Source organism: Dendropsophus ebraccatus, chromosome 9 (assembly GCF_027789765.1).
Source record: "Dendropsophus ebraccatus isolate aDenEbr1 chromosome 9, aDenEbr1.pat, whole genome shotgun sequence".
Lineage (NCBI taxonomy): Eukaryota > Metazoa > Chordata > Amphibia > Anura > Hylidae > Dendropsophus > Dendropsophus ebraccatus.
In genome coordinates, this window is record NC_091462.1 from 111,905,627 (window position 1) to 111,928,886 (window position 23,260).

The window sequence follows — 23,260 nt, forward strand, 5'->3', positions numbered from 1 at the left end:
TGTTCAGTTTGTTGCTAAATTCTGGAGAGAATTCTGTGGTCGACTGGGTGTCTCCTTGTCCTTCTCATCTGCCTTCCATCCGCAGTCGAACTGGAAAACGGAAAGGATTAACCAATCTCTGGAACAATTTCTGAGGTGTTTTGTGGCTGATGCCCAAGATAAATGGAGAGACTTAATATCCTTAGCAGAGTTTGCCTTAAACAACCATGAGCACAGTTCATTAAAGATGTCACCGTTCTTCTTCAACTATGGTTTTAACCCGAGGTACTCATCTACTCATGCCACTGCTACTCATGTTAACCCCTCCGCAGAAGCTATTTTTTAAAACTGTGCACAGTTCGGGCCCAGGCTCATCAGAACCTGGTTAAAGCCCTAGAGCTTTTTCAGAAACATGCCAATAAAAGACGCATACCTGGCCATCAATACGTAGTAAGGGAAAAGGTTTGGCTCTCTACTAGGAACCTAAGGTTATGGGTACAGTCTGGCAAACTGGCACCCAAGTATATTGGTCCATAAACTGTTGTGGAGATAATAAATCCTGTTACTTTTAGATTGAAATTGCCTGTGTCGTTTTGGAATTCATAATGTGTTTCATAAAGCACTCCTAAAAAGGTACGTTCCTCCGGTGTCTCCATCTACTCCTCCTGCTCCGCTGGTCATCCAGGGGAGTTGGAATATGAGGTGGAGAAAATTCTCAATTCTCGTTGGGTACAGGGTTCCATACAGTATCTCGTCCACTGGAAGGGCATTGGTCCAGAGGAACGTACGTTGGTTTCTGGGAAGCACATGCATGCCCCGCATCTAGTTTGAAAATTTCACGCACGTAATTCGTCTAAGGCAGGTCTGTTCAATAAGGGTCCTGAGGCCCCTCATAAGAGGGGGGGGGGGAACCGACAGAAATGTACAGTAGCCTGGTGTGAACTGGGCCTGATGTTTGCTTTTGTGTGCCACACCCGATTGCTTCTCAGCTTCCGGCAATCCAGGAGTTAAGCTAAGAAGCTTCTGGAGTTGATTATGCAGCTGTGTTGTCTGTGTGATTGACGGGTTTCTTTGCCTGTCTGCAACCTGGAAGATCAGAGCACCGGTCCAATGGGGATCCGGACCGGGCTCTGGGTCAACATAAAACAAAGCTGAGGCAGTGTCCCAGCTTTGGCTATTTAGGTTCATACCCTGATCCCAGCTCCCCCTGTCTAATTCTGCGATCCCCGTACCTAATGCCTTTGCTTGCTCGACTTTGTTACCTGACCTCTTGCTTGACTTTTTGACTATCCGATTGTAACCTGATTTTGGACTATGCTGCTTGTTTGGTTCTGACCTTGCTTGTTTGACTATCCGCTATTGTGTTTGTTTGTCTGTCTTCTTCTGTGTGCACGTATCTAGTACACGGAACGTCTTCGTGGTTGTCCATGGCCGCTGTCCATGGCAGTTAGTGGGTTCAGCATCAGGGCTCACTGTCTTGTCTTGTCCCTGCCTCCCCTTTCCTGACACCTACAATGGGGATGGGGGTCACTAAGTACCTGGGGGGGGGGATACTATAGGAGATGCCTATTTTGGAGGACACTATCTGCGGGGGAGGGGGGCGATGCCTACCACAGGGGACACTAGGAAGTATGCCTATCTACTGGGGGGGGGGGGGAGATGCCTAACATAGGCTACCTACTGGAGCTAAATAATCGGGGGATTACCTACATTGGGATGGGGGGGGCCAATCAAAAGTTTGTTATGGGGCACAGCCCTTTCTAGTTGCGCCCCTGCACGGGGCACTTTAGATTGAATTACTTCAGTTGACATTGGGAGCTGAGTTAATATATTACTTGCATTTCGGGAGACATAAATAGTCCCATAACTGACCAACGACAGCAATCTATACTTTCTGATGATCCTCATCGGAATAGAAGAAATTAAGGCTCACATCAAACCCCAACATTTGTCACTGTGTCAGCTTTGTGGGCGCTCGGCTTCCTTTCCCTCCCTGTACTTGGGGTGGATTTTCTCTGCTACAAGGAGGAGGCACTACAACTTCTACATCAGTAATCCTACACCAGACCCTGTTTGTTTGTTTTTATCATTCTCTTACAAGCAGTGAACACAGTCACTGAGCTGCAGGGGTTGATTCTCCCCCGCACAATCTCTCCGCCTTCCTTTGTAAACTAACTTTTAGCTTTCGATTCCTGCTCTTTCTACTAAAATGGCGTCTGCTGAGCTGAGGGACGAGCTGGACTGCTCCATCTGCCTGAGCCTCTATACAGATCCCGTATCCCTGAGATGTGGACACAACTTCTGCCGCTCGTGTATTGTTCAGGTGCTGGATACACAGGACGGGTCTGGAGGTTACTCCTGTCCTGACTGCAGAGCAGAATATCCCGAGCGTCCGGCCCTAGAGAAGAACAGGAAGCTGGGTAATATAGTGGAGCGTTTCTTATCTACTTACCCTGACATGGAGGAGACCAGAATCTTCTGCACTTACTGTACAAAGTCTCCTGTCCCGGCTGTGAAGTCCTGTCTGCACTGTGAGAACTCTCTATGTGGCGACCACCTGACAGCCCACAACAAGACCATGAATCATATATTAACAGAACCCACCAACTATTTTGGCAACAAAAAATGTTCCATTCACAAGAAGGTTCTGGAGTATTACTGCCCTCAGGATGCGGCTTGTCTGTGTGGTTTTTGTCTGGTTGGGGAACACAGGGGACATATAGTGGAACTAATAGACAATGCCTTTGAGGAGAAGGTGAAGAAACTGAGGAAAGATCTGGAGGAAATAAAGTGCCAAAAAGCTGAATTTCAGACCAGACTCCAGAATCTGTATGATCATCAGAGGAATATCCAGGAGAAAGCCTCCGATAAGAGGAAGAACGTCAGTAAGTTGTTTATGGACATTAACAAGCAACTGGAAATGGCTGAAAAGAAAGCGCTGAGTGAGATCTCCAGGCAGGAGGAGAAGATTGTGTCCCAGATATCTGATCTCATCAAGAAACTGGAAATAGAGGAGGACGAGCTGTCCAGGAAGATGCGTCACTTGGAGGAGATGTGTCATGTCACTGACCCAATAAGACTCTTACAGGAACCGGACATTACAGTATGTGATCATGGAGGTGGTGAGGACACAGGGCGAGATGGTGGAAAGATCAAGTCTGAGAATGAGTCTGACCCTGAAATTCAAGATAATGAAGCTGCCCCAGTAACTGACCAAGAATCAGAACAAGGAAAGACCTGTGATAACAATATGGTGGAAGATAAAGAAGAAGCTGAAGAATATGACATGGTTGATGATTTGGATGAGGTTGTGATCTTACTGATCTTACACCGATCTATGAGGGATATTGTCATCAATGTAACATCACAGCTCGGGTTCCATGTTCCAGACATATTGCTGGATGAGGACACTGCTCATGGATATGTGAAGGTATCTGAAGATCTGAAAACAGCAACAAGAACAGCACAACTACAGAAGAGACCAAAATCACCAGGAAGGTTCCTGAGTTACCCCCAGCTTCTAAGCAGATGTGGCTTCTCCTCAGGAAGACATTACTGGGAGGTAGAATGGAACCAGTTTGGAAGATGTGATGTTGGAATGTCCTATCCCAGTGTAGAGAAGAGAGGAGAGCAGTCTGGTATTGGAGATAATGATAAATCTTGGTGTATTATTATGCGTGATTCAGGATTTATAGCATCACACAACTCAGTCATTTCAATCCTTAATGTAAAGCCAATATGTCCAACACTTGGCGTTTTCTTAGACTATGAGTCCGGGCGTCTGTCCTTCTATGAGCTGTGTGACCCCATCAGACACTTACACACCTTCACCGCCTCCTTCTCTGAACCCCTCCATGTTATCTTCTTTATTGATCATGAAGCGTCTGTTACAATGTATGTTATTACATAAGCAAAGTTAGACACATTCATTATATACACTAGTTATGGCAAATGCACATATACTGCTACTTCCCTCTCTTAAGTAGATCAGACAGGCTTCATTTTCTCTAAAAAAATAAACAGTGACATCACGACCCTGTCTATACGTGAAGGGTCCAGCAGTATATGTAGAAATTACATGTAAAATCGTGATCGTGATGTCACCTTTTTTTTTTTTTTTTTTTACAGAAATTGAAGCCTGTCTGATCTACTAAAGTGAGGGAAGTAGCACTATATGTGCATCTCCCATAATTAGCGTACATTAGGAATTTGTCTAACTTTGCTTATGTTATAACACATCCCAAAATACATTTTGCCCGGAGTTCACCTTTAACTCCTGTAATGCTTTATACATAAAATGAAATACGCTTATCCTTGATCTGAATGTTATAAAAATGTTTAGAGTCAAAAAGTATTCATAATGCAGTATTAGTTGTGTTCCATGGTTAGGATGTCTTGGGGATGGCGGTCATCCTGTACGTCACTTACACATGCAGGTTATGGGGGTAATGTTGAGCAGAGGACAGGAAGTGGGTTTATATACCATTCTGCTCCCCTGATTCTTGTAATTCTCCAGCCGTACTTTCTCTGATATCCTCTCCTCTGTCATGAAATTATTGCTTTTCGTATGTAAAGACCCTTTATTCTGGTGTGTAAATACTAGTAAAAAAAAAATGTATAAAATAAAATAGTTTCATAACCCACATGAAAAAAATTGTACGGTCAGATTCTGTTTCTACATCCAAAATTACATTAAAGATTATTTACATGGAGCTGGAAGATCAGGGATCAGTATTGTGCAGGATACGTCACATTGTTGTGTCCCCATCAGGTGGCAGCAGACAGTCCCGGTGTAACAGGCCAGAGTAGACCCCCAGTCCAGATTATACCCCGGTGTATATTGTGGCCTAGGCCAATTCATACCCCCTCAGGACATATTATACCCCCATGGCAGGGTCGGCGTCAGTACAAGGCTTACCTGGGCAAGTGCCAGGCCCCACAGATTCTCTAGGGGCCCAGAGAGGGAGAGGGGCCCGGGTTTCTCATGTTCAGCCTGCTCACGGTAGTGCAGGGTGAGAACTGAACATCAGAAGACACAGGAGATGGAGCAGGACCTGCACAGAGAGAGAAAAGGGATAAGGACCTGACCACATGACTTAAAGGTCCTCAACCTTACAGTGTGGAGAGCAGCCTGACAGAGAGGAAGGGGGAGAAGACTGAGCTGTAACTGCTGTGTGTCAGTGTCTGAGTGTGTCAGTTTCAGTCAGTCAGTGTCTATGTCAATCATGTATGTTTGTACATGTTAGTGGTGTCTCATGTTATTGTGCATAGTGTGTAATTGGGGATTCAGCTTTGTCTGCTGAGATAAGGGAGAAGCTACTGATGAAAATCTTAAAAGTCTAAACACATCTGGGACACTTATCATTGCGTTTGCACCATTTTATTTTATTTTTTTGGCTAATAAGATTTTGTGACTTCATAAAAATCTGTGCAAGACTTATTATGGGTTTTGCTCTATTTTCCATCAGTCTCCGTCTCCTGCGTCTTTTCCGATGTTTGCACTGGGAAGAATCTGCTGCCGGAGCTGTGGAGTGGAGCTGAGCTCAGCAGTACAGAGGCTGATAACAGCGAGCCGTGTAGGTTATGTCCTAAATTACCAAGATTGTGTAGCATGATGGGAGTTGTAGTGTTTCGGTTGTGATTTTTCAATTGAATTTTCCAATGTTAAAAAATAAATACAGATATCTTTTACTCCAATTCATTTTGTCTCCACATTTCCTTCCTCCTGACACCGCTATGAGACACTCTGATGATCCACAAGAAGATGATAAGTGATAAATGAGAGGCGGCTGCTGGGACCCCAGTGATCACTAGAGCGGGGGTCCTGTGTGTCCTTAGTTGGCTAAAGCTTTGGCTGTCCAGGCATGATGGGAGTTGTAGTTTCGCAGCAGCTGAAGGGCCTGAGTTTGACCCCCCTGGTCTAGTTCATTCTATCTCCGGCTCTGGGATCCTGATAAGACGTCACTAGAAGCAGATCTTCTCTATCACACTCGGAGGTCTCAGTGCCGGCTGCCGGGATGAGTTGATATTTTGGTGAAATGATGACATTTCATTAGTTATTATTTTTCTTAATACGACCACTTATACAACAAGATGCTAGTGTCATCATACTGACAGCTGCACAATCATCATTTTATGTGCTATATAATATACAAATGACTTGGTTTTTCTGCTTGTAAAACTTTATTGCATTTTTTTGTCCAAAAACCCTGCGGCTATACATGAGCTGGGAGTCACTAGAGTAACGCGATGTCATACCCACATTCATACCCCTCATACCCACATTCATTCCCCTCATACCCACATTCATACCCCTCATACCCACATTCATACCCCTCATACCCACATTCATTCCCCTCATACCCACATTCATTCCCCTCATACCCACATTCATTCCCTTCATACCTACATCATATTTTTATTTCTTAAATTAAATTAAGTTCACTAGGAGGCGCTAGCCTCTTGGTGAATGCAGCCGGCCAGGCGCCCAAACCTGCGCCTGGTGTAGCAAATGTACACCTGCTTCCAGGCGTGGGAGGAGGACACACCTCCTCCCTGCCAAGCCCCCCCTGCCCGCCCATTGGGGCTAATCTGCACCTCCTCCCTGGCCTACACCCCTGCTGGACCCTTCCTAAATATCCCCCTTAGGGTCCCCCATAGGGTTACTATGATCGTTATTGTGATCGTTACTATGATTGTTTATTCCTTCTGATCCCAGAAATGGACAATGTGCAATTACACTGAACAATTAGTGAAAAAACATGGAACTTAAGCGAATGAACATGGAATTACAGCGAACGATTAACGATAATTTTAGGTTCAGATCTAAATCAACGATCAACGACATACTAACGATTTTGCGATTGTTGCCTGCAATTACACAGAACAATTATCGTTTAAATTCGAACGATTTAATGATTTTTCGCACGATAATCGTCCCGTGTAATAGGGCCCTTAGACTTGTATTTTCTAGGATGTTCTGTGGCTGCTGGGCTGGACTCTGTCGCCCCCCGGATGCTGGGCTGGACTCTCTGCTGTCCCCTGACTGCTGGGCTGGACTCTCTGTCGCCCCCCGGCTGCTATGCTGGACTCTCTATCACCCCCCGGCTGCTATGCTGGACTCTGTCGCCCCCCGGCTGCTATGCTGGACTCTGTCGCCCCCCCGGCTGCTATGCTGGACTCTCGCCCTCCGACTGCTATGCTGGACTCTCTGTCACCCCCTGGCTGCTGGGCTGGACTCTCTGTCTCCATACAGGTCTTAATGCACTTTAGACCAGACGTGTCTAAAAAGCTTTGGCTGTCCAGGCATGATGGGAATTGTAGTTTTGTAACACGTTTGACACGTCTGGTCTAAAGTGTATGAAGACCTTAATACATACAGCAGCACAGAAAGGGTTATCAGGATACCATGCACAACCAACAAAAAAGAAACCCTTGAAATATTTAAATGAAATAATTGTAACAAAATCTGTATAGCCAAAACAATAATTCTTTATTAATTCATAAATCCAAAAAAATCCCATAAAAACAACATATACACAAAGGACATTTAAAAACCGGGTGCAGGGGATCATAACCAATTATACCTCCAAATAAGTTACATTGCACAAAAAAAGGGGGAGACAAAGAGTTAATCAATCAGTGGGATTCCAGGTGGCTCAATCCATATATCATAAAGTGCAATGTACCAAGATTATGTAAACATAGGGTGCTGAGTGTTATTACAATACCATCAATGGCTGAATTGCCTGCAAAGAGAAATGATACACTCAGACCATTTTCACCAAAAAGAATCACCTTCCCCCATTAGTACATCCCCTGCAGGGGTTAATTCTTCTGCACAATCTCTCCGCCTCTTATGTAAAGAAACTTTTTAGGTTTCGCTTCCTGCTCTTCCTTACTACAATGGCGTCTGCTGAGCTGAGGGACGAGCTGGACTGCTCCATCTGCCTGAGCCTCTATACAGATCCCGTATCCCTGAGATGTGGACACAACTTCTGCCGCTCGTGTATTGTTCAGGTGCTGGATACACAGGACGGGGCTGGAGGTTACTCCTGTCCTGACTGCAGAGCAGAATATCCCGAGCGTCCGGCCCTGGAGAAGAACAGGAAGCTGGGTAATATAGTGGAGCGTTTCTTATCTACTCAGCCTGATATGGAGGAGACCAGAATCTTCTGCACTTACTGTACAAAGTCTCCTGTCCCGGCTGTGAAGTCCTGTCTGCAGTGTGAGAACTCTCTATGTGACGACCACCTGACAGCCCACAACAAGATGGTGGATCATATATTAGCAAAACCCACCGGCTCCTTTGGCAACAAAAAATGTCCCATCCACAAGAAGGTTCTGGAGTATTACTGCCCTCAGGATGCGGCTTGTCTGTGTGTGTCTTGCTGTCTGGTTGGGGAGCACAGGGGACACCAGGTGGAACTTCTAGATGAAGCTTCTGAGGAGAAGAAGAAGAAACTGAGGAAATATCTGGATGACCTGAACCCTCAAAAAGCTAAAATTCAGACAAGAGTCCAGAATCTACATGATCGCAAGAGGAATATCCAGGAGAAAGCCTCCGTTAAGAGGGAGAACGTCAGTAAGTTATTTATGGCCATTAAGGAGCAACTGGAAATGGATGAAAAGAAAGCGCTGAGCGAGATCTCCAGGCAGGAGGAGGAGATTGTGTCCCAGATATCTGATCTGATCAAGAAACTGAAAATAACGGAGGACGAACTGTCCAGGAAGATGCGTTACCTGGAGGAGATGTGCCAGGTCACTGACCCAATAAGAGTCTTACAGGAACCGGACATTACAGTATGTGATCATGTAGATGGCGAGGACACAGGGGAGGATGGTGGAAAGGTAAAGTCTCAGGTTGATTCTGGTGTTTATACAGATGGTACCAAAGTTCAGGATAAGAGGACTGACCCAAAACCTGTCCTACAGCAATCAGACCAAGGAGCAGCCTGTATCGATAAGAGTATGGTAGGAGCAACAGAAGCTCCAGTCTGTGACCTTCATGAGACGACTGATGATCTGGATGAGGTTGTGATCTCACTGACCTTACACCGATCTATGAGGGATATTGTCACCAATGTAACATCACAGCTCGGGTTCCAGGTCCCAGACATATTGCTGGATGAGGACACTGCTTTTGTATATGTGAAGGTATCAGAAGATCTGAAAATGGCAACAAGAACAGAAGAAGAACAGGAGAGGCCAGAATTACCAGGAAGGTTCCTGAATCACACCCAGGTGTTAAGCAGATGTGGCTTCTCCTCAGGAAGACGTTACTGGGAGGTAGAGTGGGACCAGATAGGAGCATGTGGCATTGGAGTGTCCTATCCCAGTATAGAGAAGGAAGGACGACAGTCTGGTATTATATCTAATGATAAATCTTGGTGTTTCTTTATGCGTGATGATATATGTGGTACATTTCACAACTCAGTCAGAAAAAGCCTTAATGTACAGCCAATATGTCCAACACTTGGAGTCTTCTTAGACTATGAGGCCGGGCGTCTGTCCTTCTATGAGCTGTGTGACCCCATCAGACACTTACACACCCTCACCGCCTCCTTCACTGAACCCCTCCATGTTATCCTCTATGTTGAGCGAGGAGCCTCAGTTACAATAGGCTGAGGTCTTGAAGTATTCTTACCCATTGAACTTTTCCATATGTTTTCAAAGTTACATTTGTAAGTGTGAAGTGTAAAGACTAAGAAAAAGCCCCTTAATGTCAGGAACGTTTATATATGGGGATGGCGGTCACCCTGTACGTCACTTACACATCCAGGTTTTGGGGTAAAGTTGTGCAGAGAGGACAGAAAGTGTATTTAAGTGACATTCTGCTCCCCTGGTTCTTGTAGTTCTCCAGCAGATCTTTCACCATAGAAACATCCATGTCCTCTTCGCTGCTTCCATGAGATCCGTGTAATAGGGAATAGTAATGTCCGATTCTATTTATACATCCAGGGAAGAAGGATATGCAAAATAGCTCTCACACCTCTTCAGCAAAGAGATGTCCCTTCACCTCTTTTCATCTAGAGGTGTGATGCATATCCTTCTTCCCAGAATTCTCAATGGAGAAGAATGATCTGTAAATCTCCATATGTCTTTATGACGAACTCTCCTTAATGAGAGTTAGTACCCCTTTGACCCATTTCTACAACCAAACAATGACAATGAAAATTATTTACATAATATTGGTAGATCAGGGATCAGTAAAGCTGCAGGATACATTTCATTGTCATGTCCCCATCAGGAGGCAGCAGACAGTCCCGGTCCTGTGGGGTTCACACTGGTCACGATGGGTCTTGTGGTTCTTCTCTATAGATCACTTTGAGATAATCCGGTGTTGGAGTTGTAGAGTGGAGTTGATAACACCAAGCCATGGACGTATTAGTTGTGATTTGTAATCATATATTGCCAATGTTAATAAACTAAAACAGATGTAATTTGCATTACGAGATTCGTCTTCATATTTCTAGTCGCTCCTTTCCGAAGTACAGGAAGGGATGGGTGATAAATGAGGGGCAACTGTGGAGACCCCAGGAATTACTAGAATGGGGGAGGGGGGGGGGTGTGTGTGTGCAGCTGTTTCTATGTCTCTAATGAAGAACAATGGAGAGTGCAGCCCCCTCCCCTGCTAACAAGAGCCATATTCACATGAGAGACACAAGTCTGAAAATCTCCTGCCCATCGTCCAGAATACAGCCCCATATACATGCAGAGCGACAGGCGGGAGAGAGAGTCATTGCGCTTCCCAGGATGAGGCCTGGCATCTTCAGCCTTTAATGTAATGCTTGTAGTAGGGATTTTGAGCTGATCTCCTTGACCTGACACCCGTTTGGAATGTGAATTTCAGCTGATGGGGACACAAGCCCCAGGCATATACACAGGGCAGTTTCTAAGGCTTTTTGGCAACAGGGCGAATGTCGATAAAAGCGCCTCCCCCCCGGACCAGTTCTGGGGAAAGAAGGGGGGCTTTTATCATAATTCGGGTTACTAGGAAGAAGCAGTGGTGTGTATTACTGCATAGAACAGTGTTGCACCCCTACCAGATAATGCTCTACTGAATACAAAAATCTAATTCAGTGACTCACAGGTGACGTCTTCTTTGATCTGAGGCGTCACTTTCCTTTTCCTCTCCATCTGGCCTGGACCACCATGACGACTTCTTGCAGCTGTAATTCATCTGAACCTGCCAGACAAACATCTTAGGCTCCGCACTTATCCAGCATCTTCCTTCCCTTTTCCTACCTATAGGGTCCCAATCTGTAATAATTGCATTATGGCCTGTTTGGTGCACAAAAGTCAGTAGGTGTGTGGATTGTCCCCTGTATGTAGGATCCCCTGCTGTACTTCCATATAGTAATAATGTCCCCTGCTGCTGTACCTCCATGTAGTAATAATGTCCCCTGCTGTACCTCCTTATAGTAATAATGTCCCCTGCTATGTCCTCATATAGTAATAAAGTCCCCCTGCATTGCCCCATATAGTAATAATAATGTCCCCCATATATTTATAATGTCCCCTGCATTATCCCCCATATAGTAATAATGGGCCTCCTGCATTGTCCCCATATAGTAATAATGTGTCCCATGCATTATCCCCCATATAGTAATAATGTGTCCCCTGCATTATCCCCCATATAGTAATAATGTGCCTCTTGAACTGTCCCCTATACACTTATAATAATGTCCCCTGCACTGTCCCCCATATACTTATGATGTCCCCTGCATTGCCCCAAATGTAGTAATAAAGTCCCCCTGCATTGTTCCCCACATATTTATAATGTCCCCTGCATTGTCCCCCACATATTTATAATGTCCCCTGCATTGTCCCCCACATATTTATAATGTCCCCTGCATTGTCCCCCACATATTTATAATGTCCCCTGCATTGTCCCCCACATATTTATAATGTCCCCTGCATTGCCCCCATATATTTATAATGTCTCCTGCATTGTCCCCCACATATTTATAATGTCCCCTGCATTGCCCCCATATATTTATAATGTCTCCTGCATTGTCCCCCACATATTTATAATGTCCCCTGCATTGTCCCCCACATATTTATAATGTCTCCTGCATTGTCCCCCACATATTTATAATGTCCCCTGCATTGTCCCCCACATATTTATAATGTCCCCTGCATTGTCCCCCACATATTTATAATGTCCCCTGCATTGTCCCCCACATATTTATAATGTCCCCTGCATTGCCCCCATATATTTATAATGTCTCCTGCATTGTCCCCCACATATTTATAATGTCCCCTGCATTGCCCCCATATATTTATAATGTCCCCTGCATTGTCACCTACATATTTATAATGTCCCCAGCATTGTCCTCCACATAGTATAACCCCCCTTTGTAGCTCCAACATTGTATAGTCCCACGTAGTATAGTCCCTCTTTGTAGCCCCCACATTGTATCCCCCCATAGGATACTCACCTATCACAACGCTCCCCCGCAGTCTCTCCTCCTGGAGCCGCTATTTCCAAGTACAGAGACTTCCGGTGCAGGCTACCTGTCATCAGAAGTCCCCTGGTCCAGCCCCGCGGCGTCCGCACTCTCTCCATGGCTCTGGACATGACGTCACATCTGAGCCAAGTAGGAGAGGAGTGAGGGCGCTGCGAGGCTGAGACAGTGAACTTCCGATGCAGGAAGCCTGCATCAGAAGTCTCTGTATTTACATCAGCTGCGGCGGCGCGGCACTTCAGTTTCCGCGGGCGGGGGCTGCAGGGAAACCGGGCTCCTGCTCACAGCACTCACAGTGAATGCTGGCGGGGGGGCAACAATGATGTGAGTGTGCGGGGGCCGGGTGCCGTCGGGCACCGCCGGGCGCCCCCTGGCTCTTGGCGCCCCGTGCGGTGGCCCGGCCCGCCCGGCCCTAGAAACGGCCCTGCATATACAACTCCCCCAACTCCCAATCCCAAGATAATGCTATGAACATATTTTTAAAAAAGTTAGGTTTAATGGTTGAGCTCTATGTATGGTACTAACCTCTTAGTAGTGCAGTCACCTTATAATGGTGACATACCAGCTTTTACATAATAAGTGTGTACAGTGCAGTTACATCCAGTGATAACAAGGGGCATCTTCTCTAAATAAATTAATTCACTTTTCTGTTCTCTATCATTTCTCAACTCCAGTCCTCAAGACCCACCGACAGGTTATGTTTTGAGGATTTCACAGGTGATATAATTATAGTCAGTGCACCCGTAACTGCCACACTCGTTCTATGGGATATGCGCAAAACATGACCTGTTGGTGGATCTTGAGGACTGGAATTGAGAAACACTGCATGGTTCCAGACATCCATGACAACTTATCAATAGTGTCCCCAATGCCCCTATCAATATCCCTACATAGTAATAGCAGCCTCTTGGTGTATAATTATAATGAACAGAGAGAAAAGTCTAAAACACTCCAACAGCACGGCCTAGAGAATGACTCCTCCCACACATGTGACTGATCACAAGCTCTGGATATCCTCAAAGGTCCTACAGCCAGTTAGTTGTATAGACATCTGCAGCTTATTAGACTGCACATTTGTATCCTCGCTCCCCCTTCCATGTTTCCTCCATTTTGGCCTCTTAAAGCCCCGTCCCATGCTGACATGAGTTGATAAGAAGAGAAATTAATATACACATGCCACGTAAGTCTATGTGGCTGTTAGAGGGGGAGAAGTACCTGGTAGTACGCATCTCTCCCAACTAGCTTAACTGATCGGTTGTGACAGGAACACTAAGCCCCAACTTAGTAATTGGTGCCGTATATCAGACAGTTTCCACTACTAAGCCTGTAAATTTATAAAATAACACAAGCCACAATTGAAGAAAAAAATGTTTTATTCAAAAAATACCGCCCCCAACCCTCTGGGGACCAGACTGTCACCCCCTGGACCCCCTCCCAACCCCCCTAAAGACCACAGTCTAGCCCACAGAGCATTAAGTTAACCCCCCCAGGGACCAGACTGTGGCTTTTTCTGTCCAGAACACATAAACCAAGAGCTGCCTGCTGACAGCCCAAAATACCCTAAATTTCCCAATAACCTCGGGAGTACTAAGAGTAATTTTATTAATTAAATCAAAAAAGTGACAAAAGTTAAAATACAAACTAAATAGAAACCACACATTAAAAAAAAAACACACCTACACTGCCATCTACTGGTGATAATCGCTGTTGTAGTAATATTATAGATAGTAATAGTGTCTCAGCTGTAGCCTGAGTCAGTATATATAGATGCCTGATAGTGCTGATTAAAATATACATCTTTTGGCATGCTTGGGTGCCTTTGTCAAGAGGCGGAGGGCATAAGAATGCCCTGCCAGCCAGAGGAAACTGCACTATTGAACCAATCATTGCTAGCTCAGGGTATGTGCACACTATGGAATCCCGGCCTATCAATTGCCACGGATTCCACAGCTCGCCCCTGCTCATGGACACTGGTGGACGCGCACATCTCCGCTGGTCCCATAGGCTTTATTCTATTGTTTGCCAGATTCTGCCATCCGCCTGAAGAAAGAGTGGGTTAATTCTTCAGGTGGACGGCAGAATCTGGCAAACAATAGAATAAAGTGCTGCACAAAAGGTAAGAAAAAGGAAAACCGTGGCAACTCACCCACTTGCAGAAATTTCTTCTTTATTAGAACGTCACACTTGAAACATGGAGGGTAAGGGAGGACTGACGCGTGCACCAAGTAGCTAGCGACAATTGTTTTGTGTGTAAGCCACACTTCATTGGGCTAGATTGCTCTTAGAGGTTGTGCCAGGTGATTGCCTTTCGGACTTTGCTGGACTAAACCATAGAATGAAGCCTATGGGACCAGCGGAAATGCACATGTCCGCCAGAGGGGGTGAGGGGGAATCTGCGGTGGGTGTTCCGCTGGGATTCCGTAGTGTGCACATAACCTCTATGAACGTCAGGAGGAAAGACTATCAATAGTAGGAATGAACACATTCACCAATGGCAAGAGGCAAATTCACGGGATACAGGATTAGCCACAGAAGATCACATAAGAAAGATTGTGGAGTACACGGTACGGTGCCCAGTAAAGATGTCCTGGAGGCTGCCCCCATCAGTGATCCGGGGATTCCCCCCGGACATGCGCAAAGCCACCGGGGGAGACACAATGACGTAGATGCGCAGCAAGAGCTGCACCAAAAGATAGTGTCCGGAGACGAAGCACTGCGCATGAAGTGATGAGGATCGAGGCATCACGTTGTATGTATTCAAAAGGGAAGATTCCCAGTGCATAGAAATGTCTTTATGCAAGAATAGTTAGAAGAAATACTAGTAAATAAAGTGATTATATACAGAAGCTGATCAATAGGCGCATGTTTCTATGTAACATTATAACTGAGTCAGTATTACAAGTATTAAAGCGTAACTGTCATTTTTTTTTTTTTTTGCAGAAATCAGTAGTATAAGCGATTTTTAAGAAACTCTATAATAGGTTTTATAAGTCAAAAAAGCCTCTTTCTGTACTTTAAAAGCAATTTCCAAGCCTCCCCCCCCCCTCCTCACTTCTTATCTGTGCATTATCAGGCAAACACATCTTCGTTACAGAGAAGCCTGCTGTGTCTATTATATCCTATGGAGGGGGGAGGGGCCGAGGGAGATGAGGGAGCAGGAAGAGGTGACATGAAGGTCAGCTGTTTGTAGACTGTCTGGGCACCTAAAACGCTGGATTCAGGGCTCAGTTCTTATCTAGGAACTTGCTGAGAGAAGATTGCAGGGTGTTGTGCTGTGCAGGACTGCTCCGTGCTCACTCACTCCTCTCAGCCCCTCCCCTCTCCACAGCCACATAATGGACACAGAAATCCTGCTTCTTCTGATGTGAAGGGGGAGCTAGGAAAACTGCTTTTTCACTACAGAAGGAAACTCTTTTGGTAAATAAAACCTATTACAGAGTTTCTTAAAGTCGCTTGTACTATAGATATTTATTGTTTTCAGAAAAATGAGCCTGAAATTACAGTTACGCTTTAAGATCTCATGACCATAGAAATATTAGAAAATAAAAGACGTAACAGAGAAACGGGGAGAATCCACGGCAGGTTTACATCAGGGAAAAAATAAACTATGTGAATGCTACAAGATTAAAACCCTCATTTTAAACCAGTGGGACTAAGACTTTTCAAACCATGGATCCACTTTGCTTCCTCTTGCAGAAGCCTACGATCCAAATTCCCTCTACGAGGACCCAGTTTCAGTTGTGGAACGCCCCAAAATGCCAGGTCGGTGGGTGGTGGAACCACCATGGTGTTCTATCACGTTTAGTAATGGGGGTGTCTGTGTTTATAATACTGAGGTGCTTACATATCCTTCTCCGCAGGGGTTGGATTGTTTTACCTATGTTATATTTGGGGCACATACATGAAAGGATATAGATAAACCCCGTAGTTAGGCAATTGATATAGTTACGTATCTCGTGTCCATCAACCGGATTTGTGAAGATTTTTTTTCTTAGGCATGTGCTTACAAAAAGTACAGCCACCACATGGGTAAGAGCCCGCGAGTTTACGGGGCGCCGTATCAGGTACTCCACGATCCATCCCATGTGATCTTCGGTGACTAATTTGGTGTCCCGTCACTTTGCGGCTTGCCATTGGTGAATGTGTTCATTCCTACTATTGATAGTCTTTCTCCCTGACCCTCATAGAGCGAGCAATGATTGGTTCAATTGTGCAGTTTCCTGACTGGCAGCGCATTCTGATGAGCCGTCAGACAGAAAGCTCCCAGTACCGCCATTTAATCCCAACACCTCTTGACAAAGGCACCCAAGCGTGCCAAAACATGTTATATTTAAAACAGCACTACTTGGCATCTATATATACTGACTCAGGCTGCAGATGAGCTACTATTACTATCTATAATATTACTACAGCGATTATGATGTGAATCCAATAAATACTTTATTGCCAGTAATTCTTCTGATTACCAGGAGATGGCAGTGTAGGTGGGTTTTTTAAGTGTGTGGTTTCTATTTAGAGACAGCCCCAGTGCAGCAGTCCAGCATCCCCCCCCCCCCACCAGACCTCAGCACAATGATGATCAGAGACCCCTCCGGAATGAAACAGTGATGTTTGCAGCCCCACCTGGCCTAAATTGTGGCCACACCCCTTTTGTAAGCCACACCCCACCGGCCCTGACTTACCACCTCCCCTCCTCCTTGCCTGCACCTCGGCAGTGATGATCACTGACAAACACACAACACCCCTGATCCTGCAGAGCATCACATAACAGTGCACCCACACACCCCTCACCCTGCAGAACATCACATAACAGTACACACATACATACACACACAGAGGGGCGGATTAACGCTACCAATCCTGGGCCCCCCTACCCCACTGTACTGCTGCCCTGATCTGTGCAAAATCGAGGTAAAAAAGGAGCAATTATTTGCAAATCATTTCAAAACTATATCCAGGGACAATACTCCACTGAAAGTATAAGTGTGTTTGGGTGACTATGGGCCCCACAGGAGCTCAGGGCCCCGGGCTACCGCCCAAAAAGGACCTATTATAATCCACTACTGCACACACAATGTGGCTTACCTCCTGCTGATTGTATACACTGCACTCACTATATTGCTGCCTCATAAAAAGCAGAGGGAGATAGCTCCTCCCACACAGGAGACTGGTCACATGGGCATGATGTCATAAAAGGTCCTCAAGACTTTCTTCTGGCAACTACATTCCAGCCTCCTCCTTCCTTGTACTGGTGGTGGATTCTCTGCTGTGAACAGGAGGAGACAGTATAACTTGTACAATAGTAATCCTATACAAAAGCCTTGTTGCTTTTTATCCTTATCCTTCTTCCTGTGAATCAGCAGTGAACACAGTCACTGAGCTGCAGGGGTTAATTCCTCTGCTGGAACGCTCCGCCCTCTTAGTTTTCTATTCCCGCTCTTCCTCATTACAATGGCATCAGCTGAGCTGAGGGACGAGCTGAACTGCTCCATCTGCCTGAGCCTCTATACAGATCCCGTATCCCTGAGATGTGGACACAACTTCTGCCGCTCGTGTATTGTTCAGGTGCTGGATACACAGGACGGGGCTGGAGGTTACTCCTGTCCTGACTGCAGAGCAGAATATCCCGAGCGTCCGGCCCTGGAGAAGAACAGGAAGCTGGGTAATATAGTGGAGCGTTTCTTATCTACTCAGCCTAATATGGAGGAGACCAGAATCTTCTGCACTTACTGTACAAAGTCTCCTGTCCCGGCTGTGAAGTCCTGTCTGCAGTGTGAGATCTCTCTATGTGACGACCACCTGACAGCCCACAACAAGACCATGGATCATATACTAACAGAACCCACCTACTCTTTTGACAACAAAAAATGTCCCATCCACAAGAAGGTTCTGGAGTATTACTGCCCTCAGGATGCGGCTTGTCTGTGTGTGTCTTGCTGTCTGGTGGGAAAGCACAGGGGACACCAGGTGGAACTTCTAGATGAAGCTTCTGAGGAGAAGAAGAAGAAACTGAGGAAATATCTGGATGAACTAAACCATGAAAATGCGGCCATACATACAAGAGTCCAGAAACTGTATGATTATAAAAAGAATATCAAGAAGAAAGTCTCCGGTAAGAGGAAGAACGTCAGTAAGTTATTTATGGACATTAAGAAGCAACTGGAAAAGGCTGAAAAGAAAGCGCTGAGCGAGATCTCCAGGCAGGAGGAGGAGATTGTGTCCCAGATATCTGATCTGATCAAGAAGCTGGAAATAGAGGAGGACAAGCTGTCCAGGAAGATGCATCACCTGGAGGAGATGTGCCAGGTCACTGACCCAATAAGACTCTTACAGGAACCGGACATTACAGTATGTGATCATGGAGGTGGTGAGGACACAGGGGAAGATGGTGGAGAGATCAAGTCTGAGAATGATTCTGAAGCTGACCCTGTAACTGACCAAGAATCAGAACAAGGAGAGGCCTATGATAACAATATGGTGGAAGATGAAGAAGAAGAAGCTGCAGAATATGACATGGTTGATGATCTGGATGAGGTTGTGATCTCACTGACCTTACACCGATCTATGAGGGATATTGTCACCAATGTAACATCACAGCTCGGGTTCCAGGTTCCAGACATATTGCTGGATGAGGACACTGCTCATGTATATGTGAAGGTATCTGAAGATCTGAAAACAGCAACAAGAACAGCACAACTACAGAATAGACCAGAATCACCAGGAAGGTTTCTGATATACACCCAGGTTCTAAGCAGATGTGGCTTCTCCTCAGGAAGACATTACTGGGAGGTAGAATGGAACCAGATAGGAAGATGTGGCATTGGGGTGTCCTATCCCAGTATAGAGAAGAGAGGAGAGCAGTCTGGTATTACATATAATGATAAATCTTGGTGTATGATTATGTGTGATTCAATATGTATAGCATTACATAACTCAGTTATTTCAACTCTTAATGTAACACCAACATGTCCATCTTTTGGAGTCTTCTTAGACTATGAGGCCGGGCGTCTGTCCTTCTATGAGCTGTGTGACCCCATCAGACACTTACACACCTTCACCGCCTCCTTCTCTGAACCCCTCCATGTTATCTCCTATATTGATAAGGAAGCGTCTGTTACAATAAGAAGCTGAGGCCGCTGCACAGTATTAGGACGCTGTTATTTCTGGTTAGGTACATTATGCACGCATATAGAGATGTATTGGCAGGAGCCTCTCATACAACCAATAGGTGGACTTGTCTTGTTGTTTTGGGCTTCGGGTAAGAAAATAGGTGATTGTACTAATTTTGTGCCAATAAAGGACAGCTCCGGCCAAGATTTATTTTTTAATATGTTATTACATAAGCAAAGTTAGACACATTCATTATATACACTAGTTATGGCAAATGCACATATACTGCTACTTCCCTCTCTTAAGTAGATCAGACAGGCTTCATTTTCTCTAAAAAAATAAACAGTGACATCACGACCCTGTCTATACGTGAAGGGTCCAGCAGTATATGTAGAAATTACATGTAAAATCGTGATCGTGATGTCACCTTTTTTTTTTTTTTTTTTTTACAGAAATTGAAGCCTGTCTGATCTACTAAAGTGAGGGAAGTAGCACTATATGTGCATCTCCCATAATTAGCGTACATTAGGAATTTGTCTAACTTTGCTTATGTTATAACACATTCCAAAATACATTTTGCCCGGAGTTCACCTTTAACTCCTGTAATGCTTTATACATAAAATGAAATACGCTTATCCTTGATCTGAATGTTATAAAAATGTTTAGAGTCAAAAAGTATTCATAATGCAGTAGTAGTTGTGTTCCATGGTTAGGATGTCTTGGGGATGGCGGTCATCCTGTACGTCACTTACACATGCAGGTTATGGGGGTAATGTTGAGCAGAGGACAGGAAGTGGGTTTATATACCATTCTGCTCCCCTGATTCTTGTAATTCTCCAGCCGTACTTTCTGATATCCTCGCCTCTGTCATGAAATTATTGCTTTTCGTATGTAAAGACCCTTTATTCTGGTGTGTAAATACTAGTAAAAAAAAAATGTATAAAATAAAATAGTTTCATAACCCACATGAAAAAAATTGTACGGTCAGATTCTGTTTCTACATCCAAAATTACATTATAGATTATTTACATGGAGCTGGAAGATCAGGGATCAGTATTGTGCAGGATACGTCACATTGTTGTGTCCCCATCAGGTGGCAGCAGACAGTCCCGGTGTAACAGGCCAGAGTAGACCCCCAGTCCAGATTATACCCCGGTGTATATTGTGGCCTAGGCCAATTCATACCCCCTCAGGACATATTATACCCCCATGGCAGGGTCGGCGTCAGTACAAGGCTTACCTGGGCAAGTGCCGGGCCCCACAGATTCTCTAGGGGCCCAGAGAGGGAGAGGGGCCCGGGTTTCTCATGTTCAGCCTGCTCACGGTAGTGCAGGGTGAGAACTGAACATCAGAAGACACAGGAGATGGAGCAGGACCTGCACAGAGAGAGAAAAGGGATAAGGACCTGACCACATGACTTAAAGGTCCTCAACCTTACAGTGTGGAGAGCAGCCTGACAGAGAGGAAGGGGGAGAAGACTGAGCTGTAACTGCTGTGTGTCAGTGTCTGAGTGTGTCAGTTTCAGTCAGTCAGTGTCTATGTCAATCATGTATGTTTGTACATGTTAGTGGTGTCTCATGTTATTGTGCATAGTGTGTAATTGGGGATTCAGCTTTGTCTGCTGAGATAAGGGAGAAGCTACTGATGAAAATCTTAAAAGTCTAAACACATCTGGGACACTTATCATTGCGTTTGCACCATTTTATTTTATTTTTTTGGCTAATAAGATTTTGTGACTTCATAAAAATCTGTGCAAGACTTATTACGGGTTTTGCTCTATTTTCCATCAGTCTCCGTCTCCTGCGTCTTTTCCGATGTTTGCACTGGGAAGAATCTGCTGCCGGAGCTGTGGAGTGGAGCTGAGCTCAGCAGTACAGAGGCTGATAACAGCGAGCCGTGTAGGTTATGTCCTAAATCACCAAGATTGTGTAGCATGATGGGAGTTGTAGTGTTTCGGTTGTGATTTTTCAATTGAATTTTCCAATGTTAAAAAATAAATACAGATATCTTTTACTCCAATTCATTTTGTCTCCACATTTCCTTCCTCCTGACACCGCTATGAGACACTCTGATGATCCACAAGAAGATGATAAGTGATAAATGAGAGGCGGCTGCTGGGACCCCAGTGATCACTAGAGCGGGGGTCCTGTGTGTCCTTAGTTGGCTAAAGCTTTGGCTGTCCAGGCATGATGGGAGTTGTAGTTTTGCAGCAGCTGAAGGGCCTGAGTTTGACCCCCCTGGTCTAGTTCATTCTATCTCCGGCTCTGGGATCCTGATAAGACGTCACTAGAAGCAGATTTTTTCTATCACACTCGGAGGTCTCAGTGCCGGCTGCCGGGATGAGTTGATATTTTGGTGAAATGATGACATTTCATTAGTTATTATTTTTCTTAATACGACCACTTATACAACAAGATGCTAGTGTCATCATACTGACAGCTGCACAATCATCATTTTATGTGCTATATAATATACAAATGACTTGGTTTTTCTGCTTGTAAAACTTTATTGCATTTTTTTGTCCAAAAACCCTGCGGCTATACATCAGCTGGGAGTCACTAGAGTAACGAGATGTCATACCCACATTCATACCCCTCATACCCACATTCATACCCCTCATACCCACATTCATACCCCTCATACCCCTCATACCCACATTCATTCCCCTCATACCCACATTCATACCCCTCATACCCACATTCATTCCCCTCATACCCACATTCATACCCCTCATACCCACATTCATTCCCCTCATACCCACATTCATACCCCTCATACCCACATTCATTCCCCTCATACCCACATTCATACCCCTCATACCCACATTCATACCCCTCATACCCACATTCATACCCCTCATACCCACATTCATTCCCCTCATACCCACATTCATACCCCTCATACTCACATTCATTCCCTTCATACCTACATCATATTTTTATTTCTTAAATTAAATTAAGTTCACTAGGAGGCGCTAGCCTCTTGGTGAATGCAGCCGGCCAGGCGCCCAAACCTGCACCTGGTGTAGCAAATGTACACCTGCTTCCAGGCGTGGGAGGAGGACACACCTCCTCCCTGCCAAGCCCCCCCTGCCCGCCCATTGGGGCTAATCTGCACCTCCTCCCTGGCCTACACCCCTGCTGGACCCTTCATAAATATCCCCCTTAGGGTCCCCCATAGGGTTACTATGATCGTTATTGCGATCGTTACTATGATTGTTTATTCCTTCTGATCCCAGAAAAACAATGGACAATGTGCAATTACACTGAACGATTAGTGAAAAAACATGGAACTTAAGCGAACGAACATGGAATTACAGCGAACGAATAACTATAATTTTAGGTTCAGATCTAAATCAACGATCAACGACATACTAACGATTTTGCGATTGTTGCCTGCAATTACACAGAACAATTATCGTTTAAATTCGAACGATTTAATGATTTTTCGCACGATAATCGTCCCGTGTAATAGGGCCCTTAGACTTGTATTTTCTAGGATGTTCTGTGGCTGCTGGACTGGACTCTCTGCTGTCCCCTGACTGCTGGGCTGGACTCTCTGCCACTCCCTGGCTGCTGGGCTGGACTCTCTGTCGCCCCCCGGCTGCTATGCTGGACTCTGTCGCCCCCTGGCTGCTATGCTGGACTCTGTCGCCCCCCGGCTGCTATGCTGGACTCTCGCCCTCCGACTGCTATGCTGGA

The 23,260-nt window shown here is 45.2% G+C and overlaps 3 protein-coding genes across 4 annotated transcripts; all 3 read left to right on the top strand.

Annotated features, from left to right (window-relative positions):
* Positions 1-2,153: 2,153 nt before the first annotated feature.
* On the top strand, positions 2,154-5,634 carry LOC138801517 (E3 ubiquitin/ISG15 ligase TRIM25-like). The gene has a single exon (XM_069984427.1). It carries the CDS (start codon positions 2,189-2,191, stop codon positions 3,887-3,889), a length of 1,701 nt encoding a protein of 566 aa, XP_069840528.1. The 5' UTR covers positions 2,154-2,188; the 3' UTR covers positions 3,890-5,634.
* A 2,216-nt stretch (positions 5,635-7,850) lies between these two features.
* Positions 7,851-10,430, top strand: LOC138801513 (E3 ubiquitin/ISG15 ligase TRIM25-like). Its single transcript, XM_069984424.1, has one exon. It carries the CDS (start codon positions 7,885-7,887, stop codon positions 9,604-9,606), a length of 1,722 nt encoding a protein of 573 aa, XP_069840525.1. The 5' UTR covers positions 7,851-7,884; the 3' UTR covers positions 9,607-10,430.
* Positions 10,431-17,291: 6,861 nt separating this feature from the next.
* Positions 17,292-21,566, top strand: LOC138801520 (E3 ubiquitin/ISG15 ligase TRIM25-like). Of its 2 annotated transcripts, XM_069984432.1 has the most exons (2): positions 17,292-19,314; positions 21,350-21,566. In XM_069984432.1, the coding sequence occupies exons 1-2, from the start codon at positions 17,901-17,903 to the stop codon at positions 21,520-21,522; spliced, it is 1,587 nt and encodes a 528-aa protein (XP_069840533.1). In that variant the 5' UTR covers positions 17,292-17,900; the 3' UTR covers positions 21,523-21,566. The 2 variants fall into 2 exon arrangements, with proteins under 2 accessions (XP_069840533.1, XP_069840532.1); XM_069984431.1 differs by lacking the exon at positions 21,350-21,566 and having other exon boundaries at positions 17,293-20,535.
* The last annotated feature ends 1,694 nt before the right edge of the window (positions 21,567-23,260 follow it).

Excerpts from the sequence above, each read along its gene's own strand:
- LOC138801517 (XM_069984427.1), top strand. The coding sequence starts at position 2,189 with ATGGCGTCTGCTGAGCTGAGGGACGAGCTGGACTGCTCCATCTGCCTG.
- LOC138801513 (XM_069984424.1), top strand. The coding sequence starts at position 7,885 with ATGGCGTCTGCTGAGCTGAGGGACGAGCTGGACTGCTCCATCTGCCTG.
- LOC138801520 (XM_069984431.1), top strand. The coding sequence starts at position 17,901 with ATGGCATCAGCTGAGCTGAGGGACGAGCTGAACTGCTCCATCTGCCTG.